Source organism: Macrotis lagotis, chromosome 3 (genome assembly GCF_037893015.1).
Source record: "Macrotis lagotis isolate mMagLag1 chromosome 3, bilby.v1.9.chrom.fasta, whole genome shotgun sequence".
NCBI classification, from domain to species: Eukaryota; Metazoa; Chordata; class Mammalia; order Peramelemorphia; family Peramelidae; genus Macrotis; species Macrotis lagotis.
In genome coordinates this window covers 55,533,143-55,558,372 of record NC_133660.1, presented here as the reverse complement: position 1 = coordinate 55,558,372, position 25,230 = coordinate 55,533,143, and the positions used below count along the sequence as shown (strand labels likewise).

The 25,230-nt window shown below is 36.0% G+C and overlaps 1 protein-coding gene across 3 annotated transcripts in view; it reads right to left on the bottom strand.

The window, feature by feature from the left end:
- CFI (complement factor I) overlaps positions 1-22,886 on the bottom strand; it is a 40,671-nt gene extending 17,785 nt beyond the window's left edge. The window contains exons 1-6 of one of the 3 annotated variants that reach the window (XM_074228714.1): positions 22,718-22,886; positions 19,876-20,140; positions 15,706-15,853; positions 13,009-13,187; positions 2,276-2,389; positions 988-1,098 (exon numbers count right to left, since the gene is read on the bottom strand). In XM_074228714.1, coding sequence (XP_074084815.1) covers positions 988-1,098; positions 2,276-2,389; positions 13,009-13,187; positions 15,706-15,853; positions 19,876-20,140; positions 22,718-22,774 — 874 coding nt within the window. In that variant the 5' untranslated portion in view covers positions 22,775-22,886. The remainder of the gene's footprint in view (positions 1-987; positions 1,099-2,275; positions 2,390-13,008; positions 13,188-15,705; positions 15,854-19,875; positions 20,141-22,717) is intronic. The other 2 variants (XM_074228716.1, XM_074228715.1) reach the window with 2 other exon arrangements.
- Positions 22,887-25,230: the final 2,344 nt, after the last annotated feature.

The following is a 25,230-nucleotide window of genomic DNA, read 5'->3' as shown; positions in this document are numbered from 1 at the left end:
CTATTATGTAGTTTATTATTTCTGACAAACTAACAGAGCATGTATCTAAAATTTTGACTTGAGATTATTTAAATCTTAAAATAAAACACAAAATACGTTTGCTGTATTTGAAAGGAGAAGCCCCAATATTTTATTTGACTAACTAAGTGTTGATTTTACTAGCAGGGAAAAAAAATTTAAAAAAAATTTTCTTGTCTCCAACTCTAGGAATCTTTCTGCCTCATTTTCTGAGAATATAAATGACTTTAGGGCTGGCTTGATGTGACAAAGCTTTGAGGCAGCATTCTCTCTACCAGTGGTGAGGATAGTTTTAAGCAAATGTTCCAGGTCTGAAATGTGGGTTGCATCATAAAACACAAATGTGGTTGGTAATCCCATTCTTGGAAGTGCAAGACACTTGGAAGGTTTTCCTGAGACCCCACTGAGACCTGGGAGAATTTTGTGCCTGGTGTCTGTATTGTTGGTACCACAAGATTAAGAAGGCAGATGCCCTTTGCTAAGATGCTGATTGAAAGACTATAATTTGACCTCTACCAATTTAGAGATAGTCATTTCATTGCAGTTCTTCTATTGTCTTTCTTTCCTTGCCATACTGAACAACTAGAATAGAAGAGAGAGTCCCTGTCCCTAAAAATTTTGTTTGCATATTTGCTGTCAGCTTGACTTCTGGTTCCCTCCACATTTATAGATTATTTAGGGATGCTACAAAGTCAGCTGCCTTTGTAGCTGGTAAAATGTCCAAAGTCTGAAACATGTTTGTTAGCTCTTCAAAGTTTATTCCACAGGTTTCTCTCTAGTAGGTCAGCTTTTTTTTTCTTTATTACACCAGCACGAATAACCATTTTCATTTTTTCAGTATATATATATATATATATATATATATACACATATATACATACACATATATATATCCTTTAAGAGATAGTTCGTTTTAGAGATGACATCTCTATTCAGACCAATAAAAATGATTATAAAGTTCCATATTACCTTCACAATTTACTTCATCATCTCCTCCAATGCAGTCCATTTCACCATTACATAGATATTTTGGGGAAATACAAACACCTGATTTACAAAAGAAACCTCCTTTTCTGCACCCTGTAAAAAATACATATATTCATATATAATATTTAATATTTACATATGTATTATATATTATATTTGGAGAAGGTATCATTTCTTTTTGGGGTTTTTTTGCAAGACAATGGGACTAAAGTGATATGCCCAAGGTCGCACAACTATGTAATTATTAAATGCCTGAGGTCTGATTTGATCTCTGGTCCTCCTGTCTCCAGGGCCGGTGCTCTAGCCATCATGCCACCTAGTTACCCCAGGTGTCATTTCTTAAAACTGAAGAAAATGAAATCTTGAAATGAATTTATGCATTTTTTTTTTACTGGGGAGACAAGTAACTTAAATGCTAATACTAACTTTGCCACTAACAAACTAGGTAATCATAAACAGCTAATTAGACTCTCTTGATAGCAGGTACTGATACTGAAAAGTGCAAATGTTCTGTATCCTTTCCTGTCTAATATAGAGATGTAACCCTAGACTGATGGAGAGATTTATAAGAGAAAGAAGAGAAGAAGAAAGATAAGGTAAAATGAGAAGGAACAGACTAAGAAATTGGAAAGTTGTCCCCCAAAACTTTGGGCATGTGGAAGGAGCATGAGCCTTGATATTCAGCACTTGAACTTCTATCCAGAGACTGCTAAGGATGGATTCATAGTATGAGATCATTCTTACTCAAATTGAGTTGAGATTTCATTTCAATCCTGGGTCATAGAACCTTTATACTTACAGTGTTCCATTGACTAAACTAATCTGTATGACTTTTCTGATTTATTGCTTTCTTTGACAAATAAATTTGCTTGCTAGCCATGATTGTAGTTTGTATAATAAAGTATTTGGTGGGAAGAAAGTTAAACTGACTGACATGAATTAAGCTATTAGCTTCCAAGTGTGTGGAATTATTTCCCCCTGAAATGACTAGGAAAATTGACTTTTATACTAATTCTTCCTCTCCCCTCAAAGAATCATACACACAGGCTACAATAGCCTCTTTGAAATTGAAGAAGGATCAAGTGAACAGCCAAGCCATGATGAGCCTCACAAAATTTGAATTCATTCTTTAAGGAGATATGGGATGATGGTGGATCTTTCAGATCTATCTAAAAATCTCTGCTGCTCAGGGGAAACCTAATATATGTTACACAGCCTGTTATACTCCTATTTCATCAGGTGTGTTTTAAAAGTTACACATATTTGTTACCTTTACAACACAGTTCGTCACTTTGGTCTCCACAATCATTGATACCATCACAAGTTTTTTCCTGTGGAATGTACTTCCCATTGACACAATGGAATGAATCATCATTGATGAGGTCTGCCAAGCAAAAGTTAAGAAAAAAACTTTGAAATTTATGAATCTGAATTTTCCTTTAATATTTGGGAATAAAAATGGGATAGACATCAAGTAACAAAGTGCGAGGTGCTGGAATTTCAGTATAGTATAGAAGCAAAAGACTATAGATTATCAATACAGAGCTGGGAGGAACTTCAAAGCTATCTAATCCTGTTGACTCGTTTTACAGATGAGGAAACTGAGGCCAGAATGATTAAGTGACTTGACATCAATAAGAAGCACAGCCAGGAATTGAACCCAAGGTATCTGAATCCAAATACAGTTTTTTTTATACTACATCACATTGCTTCCAATTAATATAATAAATGTCTTCTGTGGGGTCCTTTTGAAACCCAGTCTGAGAGATAGTTAAAGGAGGTGTTCACTTTCTGAGGCTGGGCTTCTTGAATCAGGTACTACTAGGCCCACCACTAGATGATGGCACATGTTAATACTTAATCATTAAAGGTCGCTATTTTCCCTTTCATATGACAATGCAGATCTCCATTCTGAGGACACCATTACTTCTGCTAGATCATCCACTTGCCCCAAAGCTACTTCAAACCTAGATGCTGTCTCTCTTTTTAAAAAAAATTAATTTTCATCCATTTGTACATGCATATTTCCAAGTTATTAAATTTCCATCCTCCCTCCCTCCCCTCCCCTTAGTAGGGAACAGTCAGGTTAGCATTTTACATACCTATTTTGTTAAACATATTTACAAATTAATAATTTTTGGCATGAGGAATTAGGATTAAGGGAAAGAGATACATAAGAGATAATTTTTATAAAGTTCATCAGATTCAGAAGGGGTTTTTTTCCTGTGTGTTTTGTTTTGTTTTGATTTGATTTTTCTGGATATAGTCCATAACCAGGTCAAATACAATTGTTGTAGCTCTCTGGACTGCTGAGAGGAGTTGCTTTTCTGGATATAGTCCATAACCAGGTCAAATACAATTGTTGTAGCTCTCTGGACTGCTGAGAGGAGTTGCTTCCATCAAGGCTGTTCATCTCATAATGTTGATGTATACATTGTTCTCTTGGTTCTACTCCTTTTGCTCAGCATCAGATCCCATAAGTCATTCCATGCTTCTCTAGAATCCTACCATTTACAGTTTCTTATAGAACAATAGTATTCTGTAGTATTCATGTACCATAACTTAATTTAACCATTGCCCAATTGATGGGCATCCCCTCAATTTTCAATTCTTTGCCACTATAAAAAGAGCTGCTATGAATATTTTGGAACATGTAGGACTTTAACCATTTTTTACAATTTCTTCTGGATATAAACCTAGAATTGGAATTGTTGGGCCAAATGGTATGAACAGTTTTATTGCTGTTTGATTAGAATTCCACATTACTCTACAGAGAGGTTCACAATTCCACCAGCAATGCATCAATGTCACAATCCTCCCACAGCCTCTCCCAACATTAATTATCTTCCTTTTTTTTCATCTGGGCTAATCTAATAGGTATGAGATGATGCCTCATTGTTGTTTTAATTTGCATTTCTCTAATCAATAATGATTTGGAGCATTTTTATATGATTATATATAGCTTTAATTTCTTCATTTGAAAACTGTCTGTCATATCCTTTGACCATTTATCAATTGGGGAATGACTTGTGATCTTATAAATTTGATGTAATTTGCTATATACTAAATGAGAACTTTATCTGAACTCCTGATTGTGAAGATTGTTTCCCAGCTTTCAGCTTTTCTTCTAATTTTGGCAGCATTGATTTTTATTAGTGCAAAACCCTTTTAATTTAATATAGTCAAAATCAACGATTTTACAGTTTATAATGTGCTCTAATTCTCATTTAGTAATAAATTTATCCCTTTTTCATAGATCAGATAGAGTATTTTTTGGTCTATTAATTTATCTATGGTATCACTCTTTGTTCTAAATCCTATATTCAGTTTGACCTTAATTTGGTATAGGGTGTGAGATGTGGATCTATGCCTAGTTTTTGCCATATTATTTTCTAGTCTTACCAACAATTTTTTCAAATAATGAGTTCTTATCCCAGAGTTTGATGTCTTTGGGTTTGTCAAACAGTAGATAGCTGTAGTTATTTACTCCAGTTTCTTTTGAACCTATCCTGACCCATTGATCCATTACTCAATTTCTTTTCTTTTCTTTTTAGATTTTTCAAGGCAATGGGGTTAAGTGGCTTGCCCAAGGCCACATGGCTAGGTAATTATTAAGTGTCTGAGGTTGGATTTGAACCCAGGTACTCCTGACTCTAGGGCTGGTGCTTTATCCACTGCACCACCTAGCTGCCCCAGTACTCTATTTCTTAACCAGTACTAGGCAGTTTTGATGACTGCTACTTTGTAGTATAATTTTAGATCTGGTAGAGCTAGACCAACTTCCTTTACCTTTTTTTCATCAGTTCCCTTGCTATTCTTGCCCTTTTGTTGCTCCAGATGAATTTTATTACTAGTTTTTCTAGCTTGGTAAAGTAGTTATTTGGTAGTTTGATTGGTATACTACTTAATAAGTAATTTAATTTGGGTAGAATTGTCATTTTTATTATACTAGCTTGACCTATCCATGAGCATGACATTTTTCCAGTTATTTAGATCTGACTTTATTTGGGTGAGGAGAACTTTGTAATTGTGTTCATATAGTTTCTGGGTTTGTCTTGGGAGATAGATTCCTAAGTATTTAGTGTTGTCTACAATTATTTTAAATGGAATTTCTCTTTCTACTTCTTGTTCTTGGGCACTAATGTTCATATATAAAAAAATGCTTGATGATTTATGTGGGTTTATTTTATATCCTGCTACTTTGCTGAATTTGTTCATTGTTTCAAGGAGTTTATTAGATGATTTTCTTGGGTTCTCTAATTATACCATCATATCATCTGCAAAGAGATTTGTTCTTTTTCTAGCCTTTTTAGTTACATAACCAATTCATTGATCTACTCTTTCTCTATTTTATTCATATAGGTATTTAGAGATATAAAGTTTCCCCTCAAAATTGCCTTGACTGCATCCCATAAATTTTGATATGATGTCTCATTATTCTCATTTTCTTGGATATAATTATTATTTCTATTATTTGCTGTTTGATCCACCCATTATTTAAGATAAAATTATTTAATTTTCATTTAGTTCTTCATTTATCTTTCCCTGACCCTTTATTACATTTCCGATTAATTCTTCTTTTACTTTCCCTGACCCTTTATTACATGTAATTTTTATTGCATCATAGCCTGAGAAGAGCATATTTATTATTTATGCCTTCCTGCATTTGATTTTAAGCCCTAGTTCATGGTCAATTTTGGTATAGGTGCCACTTATTGCAGAGAAAAAGGTATATCTTTTCTATCCCCATTAAGTTTTCTCTAGAGATCTATCATATCTAAGTTTTCTAAGATTTCATTCACCTTCTTAACTTCCTCCTTGTTTATTTTGTTGTTAGATTTATCTAGTTCTGAGAGAGGGAAATTGAGGTCTTCCATTAGCAAAGTTTTGCTGTCTATTTCTCCTTGTAATTCACTCAACTTTTCCTCTAGGAATCTGGATGCTATATCACTAGGTAAATACATGTTTAGTGATGATATAGCTTCATTTCCAATGGTGCCTTTAAAGAAGATGTAATTTCCTTCCTTATTCTGTTTAATGAGATTGATTTTTGCTTTTACTTTTCTGAGATTAGGATTGCTACCCCAGATTTTATCACTTCCACTGAGGCATAATATATTTTGCTCCAATCTTTTACCTTTACCCTGTGTGTCTCTCTGCTTCAAATGTGGTTTTTGGAAACAACATATTGTAGGATTCTGGTTTCTAATCCATTCTGTTATCCACTTCTGTTTTATTTTTTTATTTTTTTTAGGTTATTTATTTATTTTTTTCAAGGCAATGGGGTTAAGTGGCTTGCCCAAGGCCACACAGCTAGGTAATTATTAAGTGTCTGAGACCGGATTTGAACCTATGTTCTCCTGACTTCAGGGCCAGTGCTTTATCCACTGTGCCACCTAGCCGCCCCTACTTCTGTTTTATGAGACAATTCATTCCATTCACATTTATAGTTAAGATTACTAGTAATGAATTTCCCTCCATGCTCTTTTTTATCTTTCCTTTTCTTTTATTCCTCCTCACCAAAATATTAGTTCCTTTCCCCTTTGACTTTTCTTTTAAAAATTTAACTTTCAGCTTATTTTCGTTTTTCCTTCCCTTCCCTTTTACCAGTCCCTTCTTCCCCTATCTTTTCCTTTCCCAGTCCTCCCCTTCCCTGTAGATTAAGTTAGATTTTTAAACCCAGGTGGGAATATATTTTATTCCCTCATTGGGCTAAATCTATTGAATAGAATTTACTCAGCATTCACAGTCTCCTTTCTTTCCCTCTAAAATTATAAATCTTTATGCCTCTTCCTTTGGTGTTATTTACTGCTCTATTATTATTAATTAGATATCATCAATCACAATTGGATTATTTGATTGCTTGATAAGCTCCTATTGGTATCAAGGTATCATGACAGATTATTTATTTGATTGCTTGATAAATAGCAGTGACTCAAATTGCATCAAATTATAATTATAATCATTTTTTTTTACCTTATACCCCTTTTTAAATATCTTTCAATTACACACAATCCTACTCAGGAACCAAAGTGTCATCCAAAGCCATATCATTTCTTGAACTGTTTGTGCCCTCCCCCACCCCCACCCCCACTTTCTTCCACACTTTACCTCAGCCCTCCTTACCCAAGGTACTTAACACCTTGTTAAATGGAAACAAGGTCTTTTGTCTCTTTACCTACTCCCCAGGGTACTTAATCCCTTGTTATAAGTGAAGCACTTGGTTAATTCAAATCTTGACCTAATTAACTCAGAGAATCTTGAAGATCTCTAAGTACAGGGAGGTTGTGGTGGTCTCACCTGAGAATGATTTCAAGTAACAGAGACACTGTCTCAGGTCCTCCCAGTTTATGATGCCCTCATTAGACAAGGTGTTTAGGACCTTGTGATCAAAGTGAGTCAAAGTTTAAAGAGACACTTAAAGTTAACATTCCTGCTTTTTTCCAGGGCTTTTTGTCTCAAACATAGTGATGTCATCTTGGATCTCTTCAACTGAGAGACAGGACCCAATTATACCCATATCCTTTAGGTTCATTCTCTTCAATTATATTCTATCCTCTAATTATCCTTAGGGAAGCAAAAGTTCTAAAGAATTATGAGTGTTATATCTTCCCTTTGAGGGTTGTACACAATTTGATAGTTGACCAACATTTGTTGAAAACAATTTTGTTTTTTCAGTCCCTTTTTCATTTACCTTTTGTATGAAACTCTACAATCATGTATCTGGCAATTGAATTTTCTGTTTAGTTCTGGTCTTTGTGCCAGGAAATTCTGGAAGTCCTGTATTTTATTGAACATCCATCTTTTTCTCTGACAGTATATGCTGAATTTTGCAGGATAGTACATTCTGGGTTGGAATCCTGGGTCCTTAGCTCTCTGAAATATGTTATTCCAATTCTTCCAATCCTTCAATGTTGAGTCTGATAGGTCCTGTGTTAGTTAGTCTGATTGTGTTCCCTTTGTATTTGAATTCTTTTCTTTTTGTTGCTTGCAATATTCTCTCCTTTATTTGAGGGTTCTAGAATTTGGCTATTACAGCCCTTGGAGTTTTTATCCTGGGGTCTCTTTCTGGAGGGGTTCTGTAGATTCTTTCAGTGCTTATATTGTTATCTTGTTCTAGTAGATTTGGGCAGTTTTCCCTTATAATTTCCTGCATGATGTTTTCCAAGTTCTTTTGTTGGTCCAGGCTTTCTGATAATCCGATGATTTTTAGATTGTCTCTCTGAGATCTGTTTTCCAGGTCATTCATTTTCCCTAAGGTACTTTACATTTTCTTCAGTTTTTTTCAATCTTATAGTCTTGTAAATTCATTTGTTTCTAATTGTTCAATTCTGATTTTTAGGATTTTATTTTCTTCAATTAGCCCTGTGTTTCCTTTTCCATTTGGTTATTTTTACTTTAATGGAGTTGATTTCTTTGGTCATTTTTCCTGCATGACTTTCATTTCTTTTTCCCATTTTTCTTCTTCCTTTCATCTTTGGTTTTTAAATTCTTTTTTAAGCTCTTCAATGAACTTTTGTATTTGAGTCCAATTTGTACTATTTTGATACTTCCCCTGTGAGTGGTTTTTCACTGCTTTCTTCTTCAGACATGGCATAGCTGTCATTTTTGCCTGTAAAATAGTTTTCTTGGCTTTAAGCCCATGTCTTTTGCCTTTCTAAATATTTTATTCCAAGATTTCCTCTCATTTATAGTGGAAGCTGCAAAGTCTTACGTGATCCTGACTGTCACTCCTTGATATCTGAACTGCTTGCTTTTGGATTCTTGTAATATTTTCTCTTTGACAAGGGGATCCATAAGTTTTGCTATTACATTCCTAGGTGTCTTTATATGGGGATTTATTAGAGGAGGTGACCTATGAATTCTTTCTATATCTATTCTACCTTCTGGTCCTAACAAACATGGGCAGTTCTCACTTATGATTTCTTGAAATATAGTATCCAAGCTTTTGATTACATCAATATTTTCAGGGAGACCAATTATTTTTATATTATCTCTTTGTGACCAATTCTCCAAGTCAGTGGTTTTAGATACCAGATATTTCACATTTTCTTCTTCAAGTTTTTCAATCTTCTCACATTGTTCTACCATTTCTTGCTGTCTCCTGGAGTCATTGAATTCTATTTGATCTATTCTTCTTTTCATTGACTCAATTTCTTCATTGATGTCTACCACTTTCTCTTTTAAGTTGTTTATTGTACTTCCAATTCTTTCTTCTAGATCTTTTATTTCATTCTTTATGTCTTGCTTCATTTCTTCTAGGAATGCCCGAAGTCCTTGAGGAAAATCCATTTCTTCCTTTACTGTGGAATTGCTTCCTTCTTCTGGGTTATTTTTAGGTTTGATACTGGTTGTTGTTTTTCATCTTTGATGTATCTATTTCTCCAGATTTAATTTCTGAATTGAGGTTTTGTGTTAGGGTCCTATTATGTCCCCTAACATATTGCTTCTGGGTGGCTTGACTAGCCAAGAAGGGTCTTGCCTTTAATCCCTTGGGTTCTTGCACTGACTTCCACATTCTGTGATTATTGGAACTGTTTGGATCTTTGAGGTTTGTAAGTTAAATACTATTGTCCTTCTTCCAGGTCTCAGAGTTCCTGAACCTGGATTGTCTTGGTATATCTGTGAGTACCTATCACCATAGTATTCTTCCGATGGGTTTTTATAATGGAAAAAAAAATTACCTGGATGATTTGTGGGGGGGAGGAGAAAAGGGTCAGTTCTCAGACAGAAGTCACTGAAATGCAATTTCTCATTGGATTTCAATGAAAAGAGAAGCCTTTAGGGATTGTTAGAGCAGTTATACAGGAGATAGTTGGTCTTCTTTGAATCTCAAAAGTCCAGAGATGGTCTTCAACTCTAGGAACTTCTTTGAAATGTTGGAGAAATTCTTGTCCAAATATGAGCTGCCTTAGATGACTTCTTCAGAACTATGAGACTCTTTTAACTACTCAAAAAGAGCAAGTTTGGAAGTTCCTCTTCTTTCTGGTATCAGAAGAATTCCTATTCCAAATTCAGTTTCCCAAAAAAGGTTATGTCCAGTGATTTTTCAGACCAGAGGAAATCACAAGATTCGACAGAGTTGGAATTTACCTTTCTTCCTTGGTAGGCAAGTCACCTCTCCAGCAAGGCTTTCCTTCACCCACCTAAAATAGTTTTCTATAGGAAGCACTTTTAGCTTTTTTGTTCATTTTTGCTGTTTTAATTCTGCTCCTGGGGTATATGGAGTATAGATCCAGACTTTTATTTTGCTGAGGCTGGGGATCTGATCCCTGGCTTCTGGTTGTCTAAGATGTTACCTATGCAGTCCAGACCTTGTCTTTGCAGGTTTTTTATTTTTTTCCTCTGTTATGTCTAGGTTCTGACTTAACAGAGGGTTGTTCCCAACCTAACGTAGTCCTGTCTTTTACCCTGGTTTTTTCAGGGTTCAGACTTTGTGATACTTTCTGCTGACTTGCTATCTGGCTGCCGGGACCTCTGTTATTATTAAGCTGTCGGGACTTGGATTACACTGTGGCTAAAAGCTGGCTTTCCATGTTGTCCTGTCTCCTGGACTTTATTTCTTTTCCTCCAAAGAGACAGACCTTTACAGAAGATCCTCCATGTTGTCTAAAGTTGAAAACTGGGGTGGCTGGGTGGTGCAGTGGATAAAGCACTGGCCCTGGAGTCAGGAGTACCTGGGTCCAAATCCGGTCTCAGACACTTAATAATTACCTAGATGTGTGGCCTTGGGCAAGCCACTTAACCCCATTTGCCTTGCAAAAAACTAAAAAAAAAAATTCAAAGTGTGGACAAATATGAAATGTATAGGAAATTATAAGATCTCTAAAGTTGAAAACTTCTTTGAATCTTCTCTTCTTGGTGGGATCTGTAGTGTGAATGTCACAGTAGAGGCTTCATTTATCCTTGGTAGGGAAAGGCTCCAGGACCATGTCAGCTTCATGCTGCCATCTTGGCTCTGCCCCAGAAGTCTTTGCTGTCTCTCAATTTAGCCTCACTCAGGAGCTGCCAGGGCTAGGTCCTCAGCACAGTAAGAAGGCAGTGCTATATCAGTTTAACCACAAAGATCAACCAAGAAATATACCACATTAATTTACAGTAGCACAGTTATTGAGCTACTGTCTATTAGATACTTTAAATCTCATGGATATAGGATGAAAAGAAGCAGTTGGTCATTACAATAGTCCACCTGGGCTAATAACATATGGTCATTTAAAGATTTAAATCTATCTCTCCAGCAAAAAAAACTGAATTTGGTATTTCCATGGTAAGTGAAGATTTGGGGGAAGAAAGAAGCTTTGGAAACATTTAAAAAACATTTGTTACCCTAGTTTCCTTCAAAATTTAACTCAACTATCACTACACATGTGGAGCTCTTATCCTCTAGTACCCTCCTCTGACAAAAAAAAATTACCTTACATGTATTTTTACATGTATTTTTATTTTATATATATATGCATACATGTTGTCTTTCTTCTGTAATAGCATAGGTTTACACAAGTTTACAGGTTTGCAGAAGAAATAAAAAAAAAATCTATGTAGGTTTACCAAGGGTTTTAGATGTTATTTTATCTTGTCATGCCTTGACTTTTCCAATAGCCTTCTGGTTGGCTTACTTAGGTCAAGTCTCTTCCCACTCTAAGTCTTCCTCCACTTAGCTATTAAACTGATTTTCCTAAAACATAAGTCTGACCATGTCCTTCTCCTGGTCAATAAACTCTAGCGACTCCCTCCATCAAATATAAAATCCTTTGTTTTATTTTTCATAATCCAAATCCTTCTTACTCCTGTTTTATACTTCATTTTCTTCCACATCTCTGGCCTCCTTGCTATTCCTCACACAAAATACATCTCCTGCCTTCTAAACATTTCCCCTGTTTGTCTTCCATTCTTGGGCCTCTTTCTTATTATCTCTACTTTCTGTCTTCCCTGGCTCCCTTTAAGTCTCTGCTAAAGTCTCATCAACAAGAAAAACTTTCCCAGTTTTCCTTAATCTTAGTGTCTTCCCTCTAGGTCTGTTAGGTATTGAAGTGGATAGAGTGCCAGGCCTGAAGCCAGGAAGACTCATCTTCCTGAATTCAAACCTGGCCTCAAAAACGTATTAGTTATGTGACCTTAAAATCACCTAATCCTGTTTGCCTCCTCTGCAAAATGAGTTGGAGAAGGAAATAGCAAACCAATCTTTGCCAAATATCTTGTCAAGAAAATCCCAAATGGACTCAAGAAGAGTTGGACACAACTGAATGAATCAACAATAACATTTTCTCCATTATCATAGGAACTCCTTAAAGTTTTTTGCCTTTATTTCTATCCTTTGCACTTAGTAGTGAATAGTAATTGTTGGTTGATTAGCAGATTGATTTATGTTTGACTGTTTTTGCACACACACATGACCAGAATAGCAGAATAGTCCCAGGCCCACAGTAGAAAGTATATAAATCTTTATTGATGAATTGATTAATCTCTGAAATTCACATTTTTTTAAAATTTTTGCAAGGCAAATGGGATTAAGTGGCCTGCCAAAGACCACACAGCTAGGTAATTATTAAGTGTCTGAGGCTGGATTTGAACTCAGGTACTCCTGACTCCAGGGCTGGTGCTCTATCTACTGTGCCACCTAGCCACCCCCACATTATTTTTTTATCTGTGACTGTTGAAGGGGTGCCCAGAGCCTTTCATCTTAGCTTGGGCTACATATTCAGTGATGGACTGAATTGAAATAAAATAATAACTAATATTTTTATATTATTAATTGCAGGTACTATGAGAAATACTTGCAAATATGATCTCATTTGACCCTCACCACAACTCTAAGAGGCAGGTACCCTATTTTAATCTCCATTAAAGATGAGGCCACTGAGATGAACAGTGGTTAAGTGACTTGTTCAGATACTACTAAATATCTGAGATTCCAGGCCCAGAACCCCATCTACTGAACCAGCTAGCTGCCAGGGTTAGGGATAAAATTTGATAAGGAGAATATTAAGCAAATGTTCTACCAACCTGCTTCTTCTGTATGACACACCACACCAGCCAAATTCTTGCCATTAGTCTTCCTCTTTGTTAAAACACATTCTGCCAAAGTGGTTTCCAATCCTCTACAATTTGCTTCCAAACAACTGGTGATCTTGACATCAACATAATGAGGGAAATTAAATCTTTTCTCATAATTAACAGCTCCTCTGAGGGGACACAAATAAATTAATAAATATAATAAATTGTAAAAAGAAAAACGAAGAAAATAAAGGACAACTGGAAACATAGGTTACATTGGTAGGTCCTGGCTTCTGGTGTTTTAGTATTTGTTTGATAATCTTACATGCGAGTTTGAAATCAACACTTAATTATTTTTTCTTTTGGTTTTTGCAAAGCAATGGGGTTAAGCGACTTGCCCAAAGTCACACAGCTAGGTAATTATTGTCTGAGGCTGGATTTGAACTCAGGTCCTCCTGACTCCAGGGCCAGTGCTCTATTCATTGCGCCACTTAGCTATTTGATTTGTCCACTTCTGTGGTTTTAGAAATTTAGAACCAGAAGGGGCTTTAAAGCCATCTCACTTTATAGATCAAGAAATTGAGAGGCTTGGAAACTTTAAGTGATTTGTTTAATTATTGTTGGTCAGTTGTTTCAGTCATATCTGACTCTTTGTGGCCCCGTTTTGGTTTTCTTGGCAAAAATCTGGAGTGGTTTACTATTTCCTTCTCCAGTTCATTTGACAGATGAGGAAACTGAGGCCAAGAAGATAAAGTGACTATAAATGTCAGAGGGTGGATATGAACTCATAAAGATGAGCAGTTCTGATTCTAAGCCCAGCACTCTCTATTATAGCATCACCTAGTGGCCTGATTGTCTAATATACAAAGGTAATAGGTGGCAGAACCATAAATTCTACCTTAGCATATTTTCCTAACAGAGAAAAGTAGGCTGAGTAGCATTTTATACCTCAAATCATCCCCATGAGATGGTAATGAAGGGAATTTTATTAAGGAAATACTATATAGAATGCTCTAGATATAAATACAAAAGACAGAAATAGAAAAGGAAGATGGCCTCTGCTTTCAAGAGGAGGTGATCGCCCAGAGGGGGAGGTTTCAGCTCTCCCTCAGATGACAGTGCATCTCCTCCAAGTTCAATTCCATGGATAAGACCCTATTCATTTCTGATGTTTTCGAGGGGAGTTTGGCACATGTCTAAATCATAAAAATGGCATTTTTCCATGAACTATGTTGAGCTGCTTTTGAGAGACAGGAGAACTGGCCTGTATGTTGACCTTGTGTCCAGAGGGCTTCTCCTGTATATAAATCTGAGGGTGAAGGTCTTCTTACTATGGTTTGGAGCATGGAGGAAGGCCTGAAAGTCATGTGACCCTAGGAAACAAGATTAGGGCTGTGCCAGGTGCAGGGAATGGAGTCTTCAACTCAGGAGCTCAAACAGTGAGGATCCAGGAGCTAGACCAGGCATTGTAGTTAGCCTAGTAGGAAAGCCCTGAGGAGCTCTGGACTTGAATTTGAGGGTACTGATGCTATAAAGAAATTGAGTTTAGCTGTGAGCTTCATCCCTCTTCCCTTGAAGCGACTGAGGTAGAATGGGGCTGGAGAGGCCTAGGGGCATCATACTCCTAAGGTACCTAGTTGGGGTGATGTTTACATTTTTGCTCTTTTTTATATTTTTCAAGCAAAGATCCTTTGTACAAGTTAATCTAATGTAAAGTGGTTAAATGGAAGTAGATACTAGTCACTGTGGTCAAAAACTGGGGGGAACAAAAAATAGGTGTGGGAACAAAACGGCAGAGGATAAAAACTCCAACCCTTCATGATGTCAGACAATCCATGGAGAAGGAGATGGGGGATGAGGTCAGAGAATATAACAGATATGAGAATATAACAGACATGACTGCTGAACTATATGACTGTGCCAAGGACTTTTGGCAGCAATAACTTTCTTTTCTAGTCTTTAATAGATATGGCTGCTGAGATGGTGAGGACTTTGCATCTGAAAGAATTTCGCAGGTCAGATCTTCACAAGAGGTGCCCTCATTGATGATGTCTGTTGGATGATGGCTGGGATGGAAGTTGGGAGGAAAGCAGGATGGAAGCAAGGCTAGTGGTCTGGGGATGGGGCTGCTATACTTAAGGGTCTTTGGCTCAAGGATCTGGCCTATCTCCCAGAGGTCTAAGGACAGGAGGTGGTGTAACAGGTGGAGGCAGGGGTTCAGCTTGCTTGCTACATGTACCTCCTGTTTGTGTCCATAAATGCATTATACATGAAAGGTGTGGGGGGGAAGGGTTTCCTCTAAATTATGACTGTTGGAGCTGGAAATAGAGCCAGTGGGGTTGCTGCTCTTCCTAGGCTACCTCTCTCTGGGTTGAGGTGGTGACTATGGTTTGACCGACCTGGGGGAACATGAATGAGAAAAATGTGGAAGTAATTGGAAGAAGTATTAATAAGCTTGTAAATCATGTGGTTGAGTTATTTGGATGTGTTCCTAGGTTTAGAGGAAGAAATAAGCCTTGGAGAAAATCCATCCTTTTGTTTAAGCAAGTAAAACATAAAGGTCAATGGGTTTTTGTAACTGTTATGTATGATAAAAAAGATTTGTGATCACAATTAGAAAATCAGTAAGCATACAAGATGGAGCCATAAACTCAAACTAGGGAAAGAATAACAATTCCACAGCTTTTTTTTTTTTAAAGCACTTACCCTTTAAACCCACGATAGTAACAGGCCACATTTGCTTCAGTTATGCTCCAATTTTTTTGACATATGAATGCTGTCGTATTACCAAGTTTTACTTCAACAAGTCCTTCTGACTCTGAATTTCCATATTTCAAAGAAAGATCAAATTGACCTAAAATAGAAACTAAGGCATTTAGCAATGCTAAAACATTTCCTCCATAGAGTCACCACCAAGTTTACTTGCTGGGGTGAGAATGCTGATGAGGAATTGCTCCCTTTTTCAGCCAGATTGGCATTCTTTGGAGCTGCTGCATGGTTCTCTTGGTCTTCTGATTGCTTGGGTGCTCCCATTTTAAGATACTTCACCTATTACCAGGAAAGAAGAAACCCAACAGGTGCAGAGGCACCATGCATTACATGGCTGCTGGATGAAGAAGTCATCCAACACTTCACTCCTATCAAGAAGACCACAGTTTTTTTGCAATTCTTTCTCTTCATTTGAAAGCATGCAGGAAAGAGACTGAGAGATCGTCCTTTTGTATGCCTTTAGTTTCAACTCTATGGACAATAAAAAATATTTTTTTGTCATCACATAGGAAGCCACCAGAAAATTGTGAGGTGATACCTATAAGTACTTTGAAGGAGGAAGGGAGAGAAGCTATTTCTCATTATATATGATTAAAAATAGGCGCACCAAGGATTTGCTTGGGTTGGAACTAGGCAAAGCACATAAAGTAAGGTTGCATCTTAACCAATATGTATGGAATATTTGGGACTTAACCTACCAAGATACACATGTTATATGAATACAACTTCAAAGTATTCTTTGTAGAAATATAAAGCAAGACTTAAATAACTAGATTATTATTAATCTTCATGGCTCAGTTATATCAATGAAATAAAAATAACAATTTTAGTGCTATATCAGTCATCAAGGAATTATTTGTAAAATTTGGCAAAAGAACAACAAAATTAATTTGAAGGAATAAAAGGTCAAAACTTTACAAAAAGAGGAAAAAGGTCTAGTATTATAGGATTTCAACTATAATGTCATAAAATAGTAACCAGGAAAAATGTTAAGTATTGTGTTTAAAAATTAAAATATAATTTAATTTGGGTAGAAGAGTCATTATTTAGATTTGATTTTATTTGTGTGAATTATAACAATTGTATCTAAATTAAATTACTTATTCAGTGCCAAACCAATTCAACTTTCAAAAAATTATTTTATTAAGCTAGAAAAAATAGTAACTGAATTCATATGAAGGAATAAAAAGTCAAGAATATCTAGGGAATTAATGAAAAATGCAAAGGAAGGTGGTCTAATCATACCAGAGCTAAAATTATATTATAAAGTATTAATCATCAAAACCATTTGGTACTGGCTAAGAAGTAGAGTGGTGGATCAGTGGAATAGATTAGGTACAAAAGAAACAGTAGTGAATGATACAGTAATCTATTGTTTATAAATTCAAAGATTCCAGCTTCTGGGACAAAACAAAAACTCTGTAGTCTCACTCTTTGGTATAAGTTTACTCTCTGATTAAAAACTGCTGGAAAAAGTGGAAGATAGTCTGGCAGAAACTAGGCATACACCAATATTTCACACCCTATACCAGGAGGTCAAAACTGGTACAGGATTTAGGCATAAGTCAATTAGGAGAACAAGGAATAGTTTATTTGTCAGTTCTATGGAAAATGGAGCAGTTTATGACCAAAGAAAAGATAGAGAAATTATAAAAAACAAAATGGATAATCTTGATTAAATTGAAAATTTTTGCACAAATGAAACCAATGCTATCAAAATTAAAAAGAATGCAATGAGTTGAGAAACAAATTTTTACAACTGGCATTTCTGACAAAGAACTCATTTCTTTCTTTTTTTTGGCAAGGCAACAGGGTTAAGTGACTTGCCCAAGGTCACACAGCTGGGTAATTATTAAGTGCCTGAGGCTGGATTTGAAGTTAAGTACTCCTGATACCAAGGCCAATGCTCTATCCACTGTGCCACCTAGCTGTTCCCAAAGGACTCATTTCTAAAATATAGAGAATTGAATCTTAATTTATAAATCTACAAGTCATTCCCCAATTGATAAATGTTTGAAGAATACAAAAAGGTAATTCTCAGATGAAGAAAGTAAAGCTATCTATAGTCATATGAAAAAATGTCCTGAATCATTATTGATTAGAGAAATACAAATTAAAACAGGTCTGAGGTTGTTTGTTTTAATTGTTTTAGTCAGATTGGCCAATGTGACCAAAAAAGGAAAGTGATCAGTATTGGAGGAGATGTGAGAAAATGGGGGCACTAATGCATTGTTGGTAGAGTTGTGAACTGATCCAACCTTTCTGGAGAACAGTGGAATTATGCCTATAGGGCAATAAAACTCCGCATAACCTTTGATCCAGTAATACCATTACTAGATCTGTATCCTAAAAAGATCATGAAAAAGGGTAAAAAACTCATTTGTTCAAACATATTTGTTGCAACTTTTTGTATTGGCATAGAATTAGAAATTGAGAGATACCCATCAATTGGGGAATGGTACATGAATGCGGTGGAACATTATTGTTTTGTAAGAAATCATGAGGGATAGGACTTCAGAATAGCCTGGGAAGACTTGTATGAACTGATCCTGAGTGAAGTGAGTAGAACCAGAAGAACATTGTGTATACTAAGAGCAACACTGTGGGTGATAATCAACTAAGATGGACTTGTTCATTTCAGCAGTACTATAACCAAAAACAATTTTATGGAAAATACCATCCATATTCTGAGAAGAAACTATGGAGTTTAAATGCAGACCAAAGCTTATTATCTTCAATTTTTAAAAGATGTCTTATATTATATACTGTCTTTTTTTTTTTCATTCTAATGTTTTTTTCTGTTTTGGTTTGATTCTTCTTTTGCAACATGATTAATAAGGATTTATGTTTAACATGAATATACATATATAATCTACATTAGATTGTTTTCTTTGGGGAGGGGAAAGGGAGGACAGAAACTCAAAAATCTTGTAAAAATGATTTTTGAAAACTATCACTGCATATATTTACAATTTTTTTTAAATTAAATAAAAAAATAAAAGGACAAACTTAGAACTGAATAATCATGATGTATCACTATTTGATAAGCTCAATAAGATAAAGTACTTTGGGAATGATTTTCTAGTTTTTTTTGAATTATCTAATTTATTTTTTCCAATTATAAGATAATTTTCAACACTTATTTTTTTTTATAAGATGTTGAGTCTCATATTTTTCTGCCTTCTTCCCTTCCCTCCCCATGAGAGTAGACTCTAAAACTGTTGGAAATACTGAAAAACAGTTTAGAAGAAAATAAGTTTATATCTATTTTTCATATACTATGTATTACTCTGCACTACCCTTTCTTGCCCTAGATGAGGAGGGCCCATCTTACTTGCCCATCCTATGACTGCCCATGCTTTATGCATTATTCCTGGTCCTGCTGGAGAGTCAAAATCAATCTTTCCATAAATAAGACTGTATTTTATTTTGCCTCTTCTATGTCTCTAGATATCAAACCTTAAAAACTAAGGACCTGTAGTAAGGAAGCATCTCAGATTGTGAGGAAGATTCTGAGGTTCACTTCATTAGAGGGGACCATGGACCCTTTAATAAAGTATTATTGGCTTGAAACTCTGCTCAAGTGATTTTTGTTGCAGTTTGGACAATTTTGGACACCAGAATCACATACTACAATAAGCTCTAAATTGACACAAGATAATAGAAGTTTATTAGAAACCAAAGGGCTATGGTCCAGACTCAATTTGCTGAGATAACATCCAAGTCAGATTCATTCATAGAGGCTTTGTATTTCTTCTTTGAGGACTTTGCTGCTCTTAATCTGTGCAGATTTTTCTAATCCTGATTTTGGACTTGTTGCCTTGGATTATGATGACCAACATTTTGCTTAGTCTTCTGATCTTCCCTGAACTTTGACAAGAGCACATTTCCCCTTTCCTTCCATTTACATTTCATACTAGTCATTGTCCCTAATCATTAGCATGTTTAGGTACCTACTCCCTTATTGGGGGGGGGGGGGGAGAGAGAGAGAGAGAGAGAGAGAGAGAGAGAGAGAGAGAGAGAGAGAGAGAGAGAGAGAGAGAGAGAGAGAGAGAGAGAGAAAAGTTCCAGCAGACCTTTTTTTTTGGAATACTGGAGTTTTCCTACCTTGACCACTGCAAGTTCCATTAGTTAAAAACTTTGTTTTCGGATAGAGGCATTCATGGCTCTTTAGTTGACAGTAATTATTATAGTTTCTTCCAGTGGTTGAACACACCAATGAAATTGTCTTTGGACATTGGTAAGGAAGTTTGCAAGTACAACTTTTGTCAATACATTTTTCCCATGGGTGGCAGAAAACTTTATCACAAGATTGACTTGTGTATTTTTCTTGTAAGCATTTTTCATCTAGAAGATCCTCTTGTGATAGATTCTATAAAACACAGATAGGCATTAAGTTTCTGTTAGAAAGAAGGAAAAGGAAACAAGACCTTTAGTACAGATGAGATATTTGAGTTTTGAGCAACATAAAATTCTTTTAATTGGAACTAGAGACCTTAGCTGATATGCTTAGGACCAGTAAAGCAATATTTAACATTTAAAACAATTTAAAGTAACTAATTTAAGGAATTTTAAGTATTCTTAAAATAAATTTCTAGGCTAATTTGTGCAACACTTTCAATGATCCTGTAGTGAAGTGAAAAGAGAACTTGCTTTCTTTTGAAAACCTGAATTTAAGGTCCTGCCTTTTGATACATACTAGTTATTTGATCAATAGAAAGCAATTTAGGCTCTCTGTGAAAGACACAATTCTCTTAAGATTATAAATTACAGCAAATTTGCAACCATAGAAGAGTTTGCTACAATCCTACACTTAGGATATCACAGTTCTAAACATCTTCTTCCTCACCCCCTACCCCCCTCTGCAAAAAAAAGGAGAAAAAAATTTGAGCCCTGTTTGGTAAATGTTTTCACTGGAAATGAATGCTGTTTCCCAGAACATAGGTTAGGTCCCTTTGGCTTGAAATCTGTGAACCTGACATTAATGGAGAAATAAATTACTAGAGTTCTTAAATTTGAAGATGTTCTTACAGGAAAGAAGATTAATTTACAGTGTTTTCTATTGTTCGATCTTATTTTAGAAAAATGATCCCTTCTGTCTTTATCTGTGTCCTGTCCTCACTACACAGCTCTTGTAGTTAAACTGTTTTGGTTTTTTTTTTTTTTTTTGTCTTTAGGTTTCCTGACTGACCACTTGCCCCTACACTGATTTTTCTACATAGGGTGTCTTCCCAGAACTGTAACTAGGAATTCCTTTACCGAGGGCAATAACTTTTAGGGAAGGGGAATCATGGAAGTGATAGAGAAGACAATTTGATCTGGGATGAACTTGTATCCCCTAGAGGCAGAACTTGAGTGGATGGTGGAGGGTGGTTTTATGGTGCTGGGAGGAGAGAAACTCAAGGGAGTGAGATCATGCTATGCCATTATTAACCACCTACTGGATACTAGACACTGTGCTGATGCTGGGGTCACAAAAACAAAAATGGAACAGTTTCAGCCCTCAGGGAGCTTACATTCTACTAAGTAATATAACATGTACACACATAAGGGAATGCAACAGATATGTATGTGGCACCTGTCTTGAGAATACCTCTGTGAAGATGGGAGACTCAAGTATATGCCATTCTAGACTTCACAAATGGGTGACATCTTTGGATATGAAATTTTGAAACTGTTTAATTTTGGGAGAGAAAAACTAGAGGCTAAGTCATAGTAAGCTGGTGAGGTTATGGGACATCTACTGAGAAGCGGGTAGTTCCACTCTTTTAGCTGTTTAAGAGGGATTGACTCAACATTAGTATTGCAATTAAGTTGGAAGATATTTTCTTCCTTAGAAGAAGAGTGAATTTAAGATAAGCTGATTTGGCTTCTGGAGCCAGAAAATGTGAGTGATGGCTTCTTCCTAGCAAAACAAACTGTTCTTGGCATTGTTTATTATTCTTTCATTGCTATGGTTTTATGGAACCCCCTTCTTAAAAAATAAAATCTAATGGCTGTTGAAAGTGAAATAAAATATAATAAACCATACAAAATCCTTTTACAAGAGTAATTCTGTACTAGTAATATAATCACTTTGAGAAAATAGGCTGGAATCAGATTGTAAAAAGCTTTAAAACTGCCAAAAGGAGGGATATGTGTTTTATCCTAGCAGTGACAGTCAGAATTTTGATTAAGGATAAGGAGAGAGAATGTAATTTCATTGGTATAGTGAAGTCCAGGCGAGAAAACTTACTCTTATCAATGAAAGCTACCACCTTCTCTGAAATTCAAACTCCCAGAGTTGCCTTAGAAAACTGAAGGGTTAATTTATTTCTTCCAAGGTCACTCAACCACTCTATCAGAGGTGAGAACTGAACGAAGTTCTTCCTGGTATCAAGAACAGTAACTTACTACTGCTATAGGCATATCAGTTTGGAAGATGCATGTACATGGATCATGCCTCAAACTTTATGTCCCCTATATATATATGCCTAATACATAATAGATAATGTTTGAGAATTAAGTCATTAATTAAAATTAATCATAATTGATGTGTACAATCTATAAATTTGCATCAATGTCTTGATTTTCTAAATACAAGCTATAAAAATGGTCATTGCAATTTAAATTTCAATCCTTTTAAATATTTTGATGATCCTTTTATCCCTAAAGCACAGTAAAATTGGATGCCTGAAATTAATAATAATTCTAAATTATATTTGATTATGCCAGTATAGTTTACAGCATTACTTTTAAAAATATATATTAAGTATGTTCTGCCAGGCTTTTGAATTATCTAATATTTAAATCAAAGTATTGCTAATTGAGCATTCTAAATTCCAAAGACTTGTTGTTAGTATTCAAAATATTCGGCATATATATATATGCATATATATATGTGTGTATATATATATATATGTATCTCCATTTCAAAAGAAAACATTTTCAGAAAAAATAAAGTACTTACCTTACAAAAACTTAAGTCAACACACAAAAGTAAGAGAAGATAATGACCTAGTTTCATGTTGTTGAGTAAAATGATCTTTGTGTCCAGGATTCTTTTTCACCTTGTATTTTCTCTGCCTTTTTAATTTTTAACCTCTGGAAAAATATTTAAAAAAGAGAAAAACTTATACAAGAGCTGTGTACTTTTGAACTCTCAAATAGTTGGATTGTTAACTGATAAGCTTTACCGTAAATGAAACAAAAAAAAAATTCCAAGTAAACAGCACACTTGGTAACCAATAGGAACTGTACTTCCTACAAAAGCAGCTTATTTTTTTCTACCTTCCTAGAGAGTAATATTTCAGCAAATAATGAAGACAGAATTGAAATTAAGCCAGGTTTTTTTTCATGCATCCAATCTGAATGCATTCCTTGCTTTCATTGCTTCTCTTTCCATGGTCTGAATGACTAATATGAAGTTAATAACAGTTTTAATGAGCATATGACACAAAGAAGAGCATGTAGATTCCTTTACAAAATAAGATTTCAATAAAAACTCTTATCATTGCTGCAAGGCTCACAAGAATTTGCATTCTAGACAATTTTTTTTTTTTAGTCTTTGCAAGGCAAATGGGGTTAAGTGGCTTGCCCAAGGCCACACAGCTCGGTAATTATTATGAAGTGTCTGAGGCTGGATTTGAACTCAGGTACTCCTGACTTCAGGGCTGGTGCTTTATTCACTGTGCCATCTAGCTGCCCCTAGACTTTTTTTTTTAGGTTTTTACAAGGCAATGGGGTTAAGTGGCTTGCCCAAGGCCACACAGCTAGGAAATTAAGTGTCTGAGTCTGGATTTGAACTCAGGTCCTCCTGACTCCAAGGCTGGTGCTCTATCTACCCTTTATTTAGGCCATCATTTTCACTCCTAGTTGAAGCCCAAAATTAGCTTTCCAACTGATTTGCCTGGCTCTTTTCTTCCTTCTCCAATCATCCTTCACACCACTACTAACCTAAGCTTTCTGATGCACAGGTTTGACTGTGTTCTATCTAGAGTGTCTCCTAGTGGTCTATTGGGGCATTCCACTCAAGTGCATGAAATTCCCCAACCCTTTTTAGAACAGAGCAGTTATTCTCTTCTTGCCCTCAGGAAACTTTCTTAATTGTAGTTTTGTATGTGGTTGTATCCCCCTGATTGGTTGCTGAGCTGGGAAAAAGTTGATGATACACAAGAAGAGATAGTTACTAACTAGCAGATCTCCTGGGTCTCAACCTTTAGCTAATGAGATGTTATTTCAGCCAGGGGTGGAGGCCTTTTTTATCCTGTCATAATGGAATTGGGGATCAGTTGTGGGTTCCATGTGGAATGTGGATTGAAACTTGGCCAGGTTTGTATCAGTAGGCCCTAGTTACCTTTTCTCCTTTTTGGGTTTCTTTCTCAAGGTAGACTTGTGAGCATCAATAAAGTCCTGGAGGGGCTTTGGATAAGCAATAGTGGCTACCAGAGGATGGAGGTGCAGGAGTAGAAGGGGAGACTGGTGGCAAGGAAAGGGATGTCAATGAAGAGAAATGGTCAATGGAAAGATTTTGGAGTTTAGTGGGGGTGAAATAACTAATTAGCAGCCTCGACTGTCTGCCTGCTACCTGATGGGTCTGAGTTGTGTAATTGGATTCTGTACTGAAATCATCCCATGATTCTTTATCCTTTGTTGTGTGGAAATAATATTCCATCATGTTTATATATATTATGTCTTTTGTATTTGAACTCCTTTATAGGGAATCCTAAACATTAGATCCATTATGATTTCTTTTATTAGCAACTCTATATATTAAAAATGTTCATTTTATTTCCTGTATCCCCCTATCTCATTTGGTTTTGAGCTTTTTTTCTTACTCACAGATTTGACATTTCTACATGTCACAACTTCCACTAGAAATCATGGGTGGGGTGGTGGTGGGATGAAGCACTGTGATGAATGAAAAGTCTGAGCTTCTGGGTAATTTAGCAATTTATTAATTAGGCTACCAATAATAGTATTAATAGAATAGCAATTAATAATAATAATATTAAGAGGCTAGCAAAAACCGAATGCTTGCATGCTTCAATACCTTTCGAGAAGGTGCTCCTGATAGGTGAAAGCTAAACCAGACTGGGCAACAGCTAATGAGGGTAGGCCGAGTCTTCTGCTCCTCCTGATAGAATGTGACTTGGTCATGAAAGTCAGCAGCCTTTTGCAAATCTAAAAGTGCTACGTTAAGGAGCCCGGCATTTATTTTCCCTTCATGTCGCAGCGATCTAGCCCAGTCTTGCCACTTCTTATCGGTCTTCCCCCTGCACTTCTGCTTATTAAAATCCTTCTTTCCCATCTGAGCCCAACTAAGGTGATAAAATGTTAAGCTCTGACTTAACTGCCCGTGATTTAGTCATACCTTTAGGCCTGAAACTTGATTTTTAATGCTAAATTACGAGTCGGACAGTGGGTGGGTGCGAGGACAAGAGCTGGGTTGCCGATGCCAGGTGGGAACTGGCAGTCTGGGAG